Source organism: Heloderma suspectum, chromosome 3 (genome assembly GCF_057233095.1).
Source record: "Heloderma suspectum isolate Gila_16-S chromosome 3, 16-S_ref, whole genome shotgun sequence".
NCBI lineage: Eukaryota > Metazoa > Chordata > Lepidosauria > Squamata > Helodermatidae > Heloderma > Heloderma suspectum.
Window position 1 is genome coordinate 124,177,513 of NC_139460.1, and position 12,849 is coordinate 124,190,361.

At 38.5% G+C, this 12,849-nt stretch overlaps 2 protein-coding genes across 7 annotated transcripts in view; one reads left to right on the plus strand and one right to left on the minus strand.

The window, feature by feature from the left end:
- The window catches only part of EIF5B (eukaryotic translation initiation factor 5B), a 36,398-nt gene extending 25,079 nt beyond the window's left edge, over positions 1–11,319 (plus strand). Inside the window, exons 16-24 of the mRNA XM_084844406.1 lie at positions 288–470; positions 558–719; positions 2,082–2,213; positions 2,953–3,084; positions 3,202–3,278; positions 3,419–3,583; positions 5,511–5,649; positions 6,701–6,862; positions 8,637–11,319. Coding sequence (XP_084700532.1) covers positions 288–470; positions 558–719; positions 2,082–2,213; positions 2,953–3,084; positions 3,202–3,278; positions 3,419–3,583; positions 5,511–5,649; positions 6,701–6,862; positions 8,637–8,744 — 1,260 coding nt within the window. The 3' untranslated portion in view covers positions 8,745–11,319. The remainder of the gene's footprint in view (positions 1–287; positions 471–557; positions 720–2,081; positions 2,214–2,952; positions 3,085–3,201; positions 3,279–3,418; positions 3,584–5,510; positions 5,650–6,700; positions 6,863–8,636) is intronic.
- The window catches only part of REV1 (REV1 DNA directed polymerase), a 66,223-nt gene continuing 64,555 nt past the window's right edge, over positions 11,182–12,849 (minus strand). For all 6 annotated transcript variants that reach the window (XM_084844405.1, XM_084844400.1, XM_084844404.1 and 3 more), the window contains exons 22-23: positions 12,363–12,465; positions 11,182–11,616 (exon numbers count right to left, since the gene is read on the minus strand). In XM_084844405.1, the coding sequence (XP_084700531.1) occupies positions 11,505–11,616; positions 12,363–12,465 (215 nt within the window). In that variant the 3' untranslated portion in view covers positions 11,182–11,504. The remainder of the gene's footprint in view (positions 11,617–12,362; positions 12,466–12,849) is intronic.

Sequence of the window (12,849 nt, forward strand, 5' to 3'; positions counted from 1 at the left end):
ATATGGTCTTTATTCTGAAACTTGAGACTGAGGTGTAAGGTTTTTGGTCTAATGGTAACACATTAGGGAACATTGCACATTAGATTTTATTTATTTTTATTTATATATAGATATAGATATGTCCATACTGCCCAATAGCTCTGTTGGCGGTTCACAAACATGTTTTGTTTTTCTGCCCTTTTAATACTTTATTTATACCAACATTCCTACCGCACCTTTCTGTGTTGAGTATAATCAAGGCTTTTTGCCTCATGCTCCCTTCACTAATGCTGTCTTTGTGATTTTAGGGCCTGAATGCTGCCTTGTACTATGAAAATAAGGATCCCCGCACATTTGTTTCTCTGGTTCCTACCTCTGCTCACACTGGAGATGGGATGGGAAGTCTAATAGCTCTTCTTGTTGAATTGACACAAACTATGTTAAATAAGAGATTGGCACACTGTGAAGAGCTGAGAGCTCAGGTTATGGAGGTAATTTAATAACTATGTCTACCAAATATTTTGATACACTACCTGATCTGGATTGAGCATTTATGGTGTGTGTCTTTTATCTGTTAGGTCAAAGCACTTCCTGGTATGGGTACTACAATAGATGTAATTTTAATTAATGGACGTCTGAGAGAAGGTGATACCATTATAGTCCCTGGAGTAGAAGGTCCCATAGTGACACAGATAAGAGGTCTTCTTCTACCTCCACCCATGAAAGAACTGCGAGTGAAGGTAAGGAAGCAGCATGTGGAAGAGTGTCCTTGAAATAAACTATTGGTACCTAACAATTCGATGCTACTGCTGGAAGATCATCCTCCCCACTCCCTGGTCCTCTCTGAAAATTAACTCATAATAAGTGGACTATCTTTTTCATCCAAATTGCCCTTTGCAGGATTGAGGCCATTGCATTTGGAAGACAGTTGTGCTTGGGAGATAGAGCTTTTGTACCTTGAATTAATATTGCTCAGCCCTAATGGCCTCCAGTTGCTTAAATACCCATGCTGCTTGTCACTGTACTGCTCTTTAGCAAAAATAAGAAAACTGAAATTCAAGTCCAGAATAAGGCATGCAAATTGAGAATATATTCAGTTGTTGTAATGTTTTATGCTGCTAGCCATTTTGTTAAAGGTGGCATGTAAATACACTATACAGACTTGAATATATTGTACTTAGTCATATCATTCTAATAAATGATACGCTCCATATGCTTTTTGCAGTGTTTTATTATTTTTATGCCAAGGCCCCACTTCTGCTTTGTACTAATTTTTGGTGTTTTCAAGAGCGAAATGTTCCAAGGTATATTCTGTTATGCAAATTTTATGCTGCTTTTATGCTTTAGTATTGAATTGCATAATGGAGCTTATAATTCCTGATAGAATTTGGAATTTTGTTGTGCAGCAAAACAGCCAGACTTTCTATTAAGTCCTGATGTGGCAGCATAGTCTGTTACCTATTTGCATTGATATTTGATGTGATGCACAGTGGGAGTAAAACCTGAGTCTCCTCATCCCATTATCTTGGGAATTGGGTATGGTACCGTTTAGAGAAGAGGTGGCTGACCAGTTCAATATCTTTTAGTTGCTGTTAAGACTCAAGCAACTGTACACATTATGTTTTTTTTTACTGAACGTTCTTACTATAAGGCTTGAGTACTCGCTATAAATAAGGGTTTATGCCACCTGAAATAACTTCTTTGTATGCCTCTAATGTGTATGGTAACTAACAGCAGGTTACTGTCAACAGCAGCCAATAATAAGTAAACACAGCTGTGTCTAGATAATCTTTTAAAGGAACATATTAAGTATTCTAAAAACAAGCACACTTGAATGGATACTTTTATTGAAGGGGTGACCCCATTTTGGAATGTGTCATTTCATATACTGCCATTTGAGTGACTTTGGTTTATTCATTCATTCCAATCATCCATGCAGTCCAGTTTTGATAACAGGTATTGTGATGTGACTGGCAGAATTAAAATGCTAAGGATTCCTGGCTGTACTTACTAGCACAGATCAACAAAGATTGCTGACATGTATTAGAGAACTATTAAAAATAACTTTGTAGGTGGTTAAATGCATCTTTCTTTCTCCTTAGAATCAGTATGAAAAACACAAGGAAGTTGTTGCTGCACAAGGAGTGAAGATTCTTGGAAAGGACTTGGAGAAAACATTGGCTGGTTTACCCCTGCTTGTAGCGTACAAAGAAGATGAAATTCCAGTTCTTAAAGTAAGAGGCATATATGGTCCCTATCAGAATCACAATAGCATATTAGCAGCCAGAAAATCCTAGTGTGAATGTTCAGTTGAACAATCAGAACTAGAATAATCAGGATAAGTTTCATTTAGTTCCTCATTTGCTTTTGTCTGTTTCTTCACTTGGCCATAGTGATGAGTGTTGGCAATAAACTGTTTGCTACAGGGGTAGAAGAGCTTTGAGAGTGGTAGCTTAGAATTTGACATGCAGTGTTTCCTTCTAAACCTTTTACAAAGTGATGTGGTAGAGTTAGCCATATTGCTAACAATGTTGCTTCACAGCTTCATGGTTTGAGCTTTCAGCACTGTGACTCACAGATATGAAACTGTAAGTTGTGTCTAACGTATAAACTGTTCATAGGTACACTGAGTTGGATCCAGAAGCTGCCTTCTGTTGACAGAAAGGCTTGTCATGGAGGGTGCCTTGATTTTTGGGTACCCCCATCACACCACAGCTTACCCCATTCAGCAGGGTCTCCTGACTTTGTGGATAGCATTTTCATAGGGCTGGAGGGGCTACTACTGTGGGGAGGAGAGGGTGGGGACCTCCACCGCCATCAGCCCAGTTGCTCACACCTAAATCTGGCTCCAGCCCCACCATACATTGTGCTGATGGAGGTACTGGAATTCTACTGAATGTTCAGAAAAATTCTGAACCTGGGCAGACTAAGCTAAGCAGAATCTCTAAAATCCCTTTTGTTTTATATTAAAAGGATGAATTAATACATGAATTGAAGCAAACACTGAATGCCATAAAGTTAGAAGAAAAGGGTGTTTATGTCCAGGCATCTACTCTGGGTTCTTTGGAGGCATTACTTGAATTTCTGAAAACATCAGAAGTGCCAGTAAGTACCCAGTTTTCAACTTGATTGACATAAATTGTTATACCCCAGGTTGTAGTATATTGGTGAAATAAAAACAAAAAATGCCACAGGCTGATTGTCCTTCCTCTCTCCTGACAGTATGCTGGAATTAATATAGGCCCTGTTCATAAAAAAGATGTTATGAAGGCATCGGTTATGTTGGAGCATGATCCTCAGTAAGTACCTTTTAAAAAATATGTTACTATTATTGTTTGTTACTGTTATTTTTGTATAACTGGGTTTGTTTGGTTTTCTCCATAGTTCTCATATACTACAAGTATGCATACATCTCTTTAACTTTATTTTTATCTTCTAGGTATGCAGTAATCTTGGCATTTGATGTGAGGATTGAACGAGAAGCCCAGGAAATGGCTGATAGTTTAGGAGTTAGAATCTTTAGTGCAGAAATTATCTATCACTTATTTGATGCCTTCACAAAATACAGGCAAGACTACAAAAAACAGAAGCAAGAAGAATTCAAGTAAGTAGTATTCTTGATGTTACAAAATACGTGCAAAAATCACGAAAAGGATTTGCTTGTATCTAAGATGGACAGGAATTTTAAAATGCCTTTTCAGGGCTACCTTTGGGAAAAGTCAGTTTACTTGAATGCATGCATGAAGCTGCTGGGGTTTGTAATACATGAAAAGAAAAACAATTCCTAACCACAAAAAAGAAATACATATTAAAAGTCAGAGTAAAAAATGTTTAAATGCTATGTCTGTGTCTGACTTTTAATTAAATTGAGCAGTGCTAAAATATTAATAAATGTAAAAATAAGATCTTCAGGTTGTTAGCCTATAGCATATTCAGGAAGTCTGCTCTTTCAAAATAATCTAACAATTCACACAAAAGACAGAAATGGTAGATGAAGACCTGGTTCACTCAATCACTGCAGCTTAAACAAGCCATGGTGGCTTATTTAAGCCGTGGTGTGTGCTGGGCATCTTCTGTCTAATTGCCTACCCAGGCGCTGCTTTCGTGTTATCTGAGCCCAGGTGGCATGGCTTGTCTGAGGGGAAAACAACCCTCAAATAACCCATGACCTGTTGTTTAAGCTGCGTTGATCGCCAAATGCACTGCAACCTTGTGGTCATCTTCAGTGGCTTAGATACAAGGAACAGTAATGTTAAAAAAATATCCCCACTCCCCAAGTGATCTCAGAACATAACTATATCTCTCACCACATGAGAAAATATGTTTTGTCTCAGGGCAAATATAAAGCCTTGTATGGGTCTATGTATCCAAACATAAGAGATTCAAGAGAGTAAAAGATCTTTAACATGGTTCCCATGCAAAAGTGATTGAAATACACCTTCCATTTTAAAGAACATACAAGTTGATGAACACAAACCTGAAGCTCCTCATTTGTATTTGGAACACTTAACTTTACTATTCATTATATACAAATACTGAAGAAGACACTTTGAAAACACTTTTGGCAATCGAGTCTTTATTTACCATCTCTAGCAATGTGAATTGCTGTTTTGATCTTTGCCATAGTTGTTCACTTGCTCCTCATAATTCAGATTATACCCTGGCTTATCACGTGATGGAGCTGTGACAGATATTTTTCCGTTGGTCAGGATTCATTAATTCAAAATGAGATTTTGTTGTGGTGTTGTAACTTACACTAGTACCAAAATGCCACATTCTTGTAAGACTGTTGTTACTCCACTTACCCCAGTTCAGCTGTAGTTGAACATTTAAACACAGTTAATTGTGCCAGAACAAGGAGGCACATCCCACTGAAAGCAATAGAGCGTAGATGGGTGTTATTCAGATGTGCATTCCTATGCATATTTTAATGCACTTCAATTTATGCCTGCTTGCTTCCTAATCCAGCAAGTAGTATACACATGCAAGCCTACTTGTGTGTATGCATCTCCTTTGTTGGATCAGGGAAGCTGCCAAAATGAACTTAGAACTAATGACTGGTTTGTATAGTGGGGTGGTTTGTAGGAAAGTATTTGCCACAATGCATGGTCAAATTCTCCTTACCACTTGGCAGAATATTATAGGTAACACGTACAGCTGACTAAACTAAGTTATCAGGGGATAGTTAGGTATCCTGCCAAGTGTAAGGAGAATTCTGCACCTTGTGCGTGCTAGATGTGACAAAGTATGGGTAGAATAATACGAGCAATTTACTAAATGACTACATGTGCATCATGGAAAGTTATTGCTTGGTAAATGGTTGTCTGAATCCATCCATAGTTTATCTTAACAAAATATTGGCAGTTCTAGGTTTTCAATGGAAACTGTTAAATTGGAGACAAAATCATGGGCAAGCGTTCCTATTAGTCTACTTGAACTTGGGCACAGCTAAAATAAAATAGGTATTTGAACATGCATGTTCACAAGTGATTTTCAGATCCCATGTTAAACAATTCCTTTTCCCCCCTTAGGCACATAGCAGTATTCCCTTGTAAGATGAAAATACTTCCTCAGTTTATTTTTAATTCTCGAGATCCCATAGTAATGGGAGTCCTTGTGGAAGCAGGTCAAGTAAAACAAGGAACTCCCATGTGTGTACCTAGTAAAAATGTGAGTATTTCTATTTCTTTAACAAGAGTCTTAACAAATGTCAGGCTGTGTACTGGCCAGATCCACTCACCCTCTTAAGGACAGGATAGCTTTGGGGAATAGCGATAGAGGAACTGTTGTGTGTGTTAACTTCTGGTGTTAACAGTAATGAAAACAAATAGTAGTCTGTGTATCAAGACTAGATTAAAAGCTTGGGTTATATGATGAATCATGACTTCTGTGTGACAGCAGAATATAGGACTTGTTCCTGGATCTAATTTAGCTTTGTAACTTTGAGTCCTAAATTTGACAGAGGTATATTTTCTGATAATGCATGATTAATGGTGGAGCTCTGAAACGCCAAACCCTGTCTTATGAAGATTTAGAGATACTGATAATCTAAAACTTGACTATTGTAAGTCAAAAGTTTTTAGTAAAAGTTTTAGAATGTGTTCTATAAATTAACTCATTTTCCACAAAACTGGGAGAAAATATTTATGTGCCAGTATGTCTTAAAATATACCAATAGCTGTAGTAACCTTGGACAACTTCTAAGCTCTGTTCATGAATTTGCATTAAGGTATAGATGCAGCAACAGCAGAATGTATAGGCCTACAGCCTGGTAGCTGTAGCAGTGTTGCTCTTTCCCATGCCACCAGGTGACTCAAGAAACCTGGGAAGAGTCTATACGATAGATCATGCCAACCTCTGTCCTCAAGAAACTGGATTAATACTGGTGTGGGAGGAGCCTCAGTGTAGGCTGCTTCAGCATGTTCCTGGCTGCCTTGTGTTACTTGGCAGGGTGGAAAGGAGTAGAATTGCTGTGGCTCCCATGCTGCTGGACATAATATGATAATCGAGTGTGAGATCCTCCACTGTATTATTCTATTCACAATCCACAACAGGTAGCTTAATACAAGGTTGCCATATTGGTTTTTAAGGTCTTAAATTGGGAGTGTTGCTGTTTGAAATTCTAAACAATTTCTTTACTTTGCCTGCTCAAATCCTCATTGGCTTCTGCAAATTAGATGTTAATAAAAGCGATGTACGCTATAAATTCTGTTTGTTACAGTTCATTGATATTGGAATAGTTACAAGTATTGAAATAAATCACAAACAAGTGGATGTTGCAAAAAAAGGCCAAGAAGTCTGTGTGAAAATAGAACCTATTCCTGGTGAGGCACCTAAAATGTTTGGGCGACATTTTGAAGCAACAGATATGCTTGTCAGCAAAGTAAGTGCTTTTGCTTTCCTTTTTTTGATTGCATAAATCTGTGGTAGGTGTTCAACCTGTTTTGGAATAGCGTTACACTCACTCTGAAGACTCAGATTCACCACTTGGGCATGCTCTTGAACCCAGTCCTGCTCATGAATGCCACTAGATTGGCTGAGGCAGGCTGCGGGCGATATATGCCAAATTTTGAACAATTTCATTTGGTCCCAAACTTCTGCTTTTGATTTTTAATGGTGTAAGCAGTCTCAAGTCCAGAATACCTTTGGGCTACTTTCTCTCATATGAAGTTGCACATAGTTTTAAGATCTTCCTCGGAGTCCCTGCTTTGCAACTCCCCATCAGTAGGAATATAGTGGTGGGCGATCTGGTACAGCTGTGGCAGTCTCTTCTGAGGCAGATACGCTCTGTAACCTCCCCCACCCCACCCCACCCCGATCTTCACACACTAGGTAAAGTCAGTGATTTTTCAGAGAGTCTCATTTATTTATTGCTTGCCTTTATATCCCGCCTTTTTTCCTCTTGGAAGGAACCCAAGAACCTCTCTTGCCGTTTTCTTGGTTTGCTGTTCCTATTGGTTGTTTCTTGCTACTGAATCTAAGTGGTTATCAGTTTCTTGTTAGGCTCACCTATTTCTTGGGTTTTATTACTATAGATTTTTAAACTATTAGTTGTTTTACAGATTGTTTTAGACTCAATCTACAAGACAGCTATTAGTCTTTTAAAAATTAGACCAAAATGTAGGATAAAAATAATGTAATAAAAATCATTTTATGATTGAGATTTGTATTTCATAAATAGTAATGGCAGATCACTAATCATGTTTTTCACATACACTAGTCATACAACGTGGTTGGTTCTTACATCACTTCTCCATAGAGTAACACACATGGAGCAACTGCAAAAAACAAACAAACCTGTTGCTGTGCAGAGTCTAGAGGGCTTTGGCATTCTACTGAAACGTGTCCATTTATTTGTTCCTCTGAGGAAGTCACCCATGACCCCATGACACATTAGTTCCTCACTAAAGTCTGGGTTTGCCTGTGTTTCTTTTTACACTGCAATACTCACTTGGTTGGTTAATGCAATCAAAACAAGCCACCATGGCTTAAACCAGTGGGCTGCTGTAGGGTTATCTGAGGGTTCTTTAATCCTTGAACAAGCCATGCCACCTGGGTTTGGACGACATGATAAGCTGTGGCAGGGTGTGATTATGCAAATAGTGCGCCTTGCAGCTCATAAGTCACCATAGCTTGTTTTCATCATGTGAACCAGGTCAATGACTAAACAAGTTATACTGAAGCTAACAGCTTGTATTTAGCCGGCTTTTTGCAGTGGAAGAAAAAGATTGGAGGACTGATCCAGCCAAATTTAAGCAGGTTTCAGCCTAATTTCTATGAAGAGTTGAGCACATACTTTTCTGTTCCTTCCCTACTGAAGTCAATGAGACTTAAGTACTTAGTGCAATCCTATGCATGTCTACTCAGAAGTAAAGGTATAGAATTGCAGCCTGCCTTTTTGTTGGAGCACCCTATCTATTTTTGAAGGATTGGGCATATCTTGAAAGAACTAAAATTGGTTTGCTCAAATCCTCATATTTAATATATTTAACATCATTTCTTGTTCAATTTGTTTGCTAGTTTTTAATTAAAAGCTGAAGGGCACAGCTTTGTGGTAGGTAAGTAAAAACAAGTCCTTACAGCCGAGGAGCTGGATGGGCAGTGAAGTTGATCACGTAAGTATTTTGTGTTAATGTATCTTTGTGTTCTGTCTACAGATTAGTCGTCAGTCCATTGATGCCTTGAAGGACTGGTTCAGAGATGAAATGCAGAAGTCTGACTGGCAGCTTATTGTGGAGCTAAAGAAAGTATTTGAAATCATCTGAGTTCTGTTAAGCAATGGGCAATGGCTAGCATAAACCCACAATTCCTATTACAAAAATCACCAACAGCTTATAATAAATATGCTGTTGGATTTAATTAACATCTGGGGAAAAATGTGGATGATGTTTTCCATGAGAAACCAAGTAACTTACACTGGTTTGACAGTGGTCAATTTACATATCCCTGTGGTTCCAATGTGCCTGTGCACCTTCCCCATGGTCCTTCCGTTTATACTGGCTACTGTTTTAAAGTTTGCCCTTCCCAACTCACATCCCCAAAATAGAAATAATTTTTTTATTACAAACTCAGCTTTCACTTTTATACTAGTAAGATCAATACTGCAGTCTTTGATTAACCAACCCCCCCTGCAGTCTTTGTGATTCTTGGACTTATGTTGATGTAAGAAACGTTTATTTATGCATACCTCTTTCCCTATTGATTTTTCAACATTCTTCTGCTTTGTGCCTCTAGAAATTTAAAACAGAAAAATTAGGTAATTGGGCATCTGTATTGCTTTGTGAAACAATGATGTAAAGCATAGCTGGCTGCCTTTTATTGCTTGTACAGTTCATGAAATTTGACAAACTGTAATCATTAATGCTGAGCTGAAAATAAAGGAAATGGATATTATCCTGTTAATTTCATTCCTAATAAAGGCAGCACAGCATGCGCATGTTTAACTGTCAATGTTTAGTTATGAGTGTCTGAGCCTAACAGTTCACATAGTCGCATTGAGTACACTTTGCTGTTGAAAGGTGGGATACAAACATTTCAAGAATTACCTGTGCACAAGCTTCAAATGGGGCACAGCAGCAACTTGATCTGTGCTATATGGCTGATGAAATCTATCTTGCATAGTAAAGCTGGAATTGATGTGCAAGCAGTGTGACAGTGAACAGCACAAGCCCATGCTCTGACTATGTGGCTAACATATTAAGGGTGATGCAAGCTAGGTAGGATCCTGTACAGAGCCAGCAACACAATGTCAAGCACAGTTAAAGGTAGATCACCCACAGAGACACAAATACCAGTGCTATGACTCCCAACATACACAGCACTGCAGCATGGCTGTGCCCTTGGCAACAGTGCCACCAGGCACTGGGTGGTACCTTCCTCAACAGCCACTACTACCATTCCATAAGTAGCAATGTCACAGCTGTTTCTATAGCAAGAAAAGCTGACTTTCTGCAGGTTGTATGACAGCAAGTGAGATTACTGCACCTGGCTGACCCTTGTAAATAACCACTCACATAAGTGTTCTCTCCTGAACAGTGTAGTGTCTGAAGTGCGCTCCTGGAAGTTTGCAGGAACTCTAATTATAAAACTATCTTGCCATTTCTAATCACTAGAATAGCTGCTGTCACTGAAGTCCATCCCAGATGTTAATTGGTTGTTAGAAATTTGTTAGAAAGTTGTTAGAAATGTACTTCATGTCATTAATGCAAGTTCAGAAAATGTATCATATATACTAATAGCACTAATAGACCCATGCTTCGGTAGTAGTAGAGTGAAATGTGGCCATCCGCAAAGGGCTTTCTGCATACTTGCATTTCCTAGGTATGCAGCAAAATATTAATTTGTAAGCCAAACTAGCTCAACAAGGACAGTGCATGCTCATTGACCACCAGGAAGCATGAAATGTTGAGGGCAGAGGAACTGGCCTGCCTAAGCCCTAAACGACTTTCACAGTTTTGTCACCCCCCAAGTCTAGCATGCTGTATATTTTGAAGCTAAATGTTCAGGAAGAGGGTTTTATTAGGATCTGAGGACTCTAAACTTTGAGGGTCAGGTGCTAGGTCCCTTTCTGCAATTGCTAGGAGAGCATGAAGCCACTCACGCTAGTGCTAGATAAGGGAAGGAAAGAACTTCCCACTTGTTCCCCTTCCCTCTAATTCTTAGTCACAGGACAATATGCAAGGGCAATGCACTAAATGCCCTACTCCATTGGAAATGCTAATCCTCTTCTCTCTCACCCCCAGACTTCAACAATTTCACTGCGATCTTTAAATAGAAGGAAGGTACAATTGTCAGGATATTGAATTTTGCTCCCAGTACAAACACTTATCTGCGCTTGCATAAAGCTATGAAACAGAGCGTGCTACTCTTAGTCCACAGCAAGAACAGATGCAACATTTATAGCCCCAGGCTAGCCCAACCACATGCAGTGTCTGCATAGTATTGCCAGTACTGTTCGGATGCGTATTTTGGCAAGCCTAGAGTATTTTAAAAATTGGATCATTTCAGCCCACCCCTTTGAAGAGATGTTTGCCATTGCATACTGTCTTTGTAAGCTTGGATGGATAGAGTGGGAATACAAGTGTTTAACAATACAAATATTAAAAACTATAGCTTTATCACAATCATTAACATTTGCACAACTTATCAAAACTATAGCATTTAGCAAAGAGTTTAGAAGTGGAGTACTGAAACAACAGAATCTGTACAAATTACATACAGTTCTTTATTAAACAACTGTAAACACTTCACTGTAAAAATCCAGAAAACCTTTATAAACAAACATTTTGTAAATAGATTCTATACTACAATAAAAGAATTTGAACACAGTTATTTACATGCAATACTGACAAATTTTGGCACTTTCTTGAAAGGAAATGTACAAAACACTTTCTTCTTTAAAAAAAATTTCAACTTATAAAAACTTAGTTTTACTATCATGCACTTTGCAAATACCTCACAAGCACTTATGGCACAGCTACCAGAGAGCTCCAGGCTCTCACCACACCCTTTTCTACAAGATCAGTTCAGATAACTTTTAATGTGCTTCCATAAGTTTGTTGCAAAACCACTTGAACATTGTCAAGAATGAAGTCAAATGCCATGTTCCAAACTGATTCCACAGACTGCTGCATTAACCTGTAGGGAAGAAAAGCATCTACTTTTAGAAACAAGTAACTAACCCTTATTGCAACACATTTTTATAATTTTCCATGGTGGGATGTTGAGCAGGCAGTTACAGCTTTGGAAATTATTAATTTCTTGTTTTTTTAAAAAGTAATGATTTCTCTACAGGATGTGAGACAGCAACAGGTACAGTGGCTGAATCATATCCTTGATACAAGTTTGCACACAGGGCCAAATTTTCCATGCAAGATTTAAAACAATGTATTTAAGGGATAAGATACTAAAATGTAAATACTAGTCAGTTACAGCTAGGTTCAAATGGGATTTTTTCTGAATTGGGGTCAGAAGCATTTGTCAGTTTATAACTCAAGAAACCTAAGGCCGAAGGTTCACAAAGGGCAGGACATTGCTGGTGTTCAGGTGAGCACCTCTATCTACCATGGCAGTTTGAGAGCTAAAATATTCTATAACTACAAACCAAAATGCTACTTTCAGAGAAGATGTGTGGATTCTGCATGTTCATTGGGTTGTTGCCAGATACTGTCATACTTGGAGCAGACCCAATGAAATTAGTCAGACTTACGTTAGTCATGAATAAAGTCCCATAGATTTCAACAGGTCTGCTCCAAGTATGACTATATCTGGATCCATCCCATTGTGTGAAAAAAGATTTAGAGAATGACTTCCAAAATTGCCTTTTCAGTGGCATAGAGATTTTTTATACCAAAAGTGTGAATTAAGACCCAAAATTAAGCTACCTTTTCATATATTTTATGACCAGATCCAACTTTTCTAAATCTTTCTCTTCTATCAGATCAGTACAATACTTCACAACTTGTAGGATATCTTCCTCCATAGGATCTGTGAAACCATATGAATATACAGGATTATTCAAATGCCACATTCAGAAAGGGTAGAGTGCCAAACAGCTTTACATTTGCAAACTGCTGCTGAAAATAGATTCCCCAGCCAAGTCTCCATCCTTCCCTTGCTAGAGAAGAGTGAGTGAGATCTCCCTCCAACCCCAGACAAACTTTATATTTACACAATGGTCAGTCTGGATTTTGGCTTGGGTATGGGACTAAGATTGCACCTGCAGTCCTGAGCTGCAGTCCTCACCAATAGATCAATAGGGGACATTGCATCTTGGTGATAATATCAGCCTTAGATGTTAATCATGAGATGCTGGTGACATGGCTTTGGGATCTAATATACTCCGCGAACTACTGGGTAGTATCCAATGTT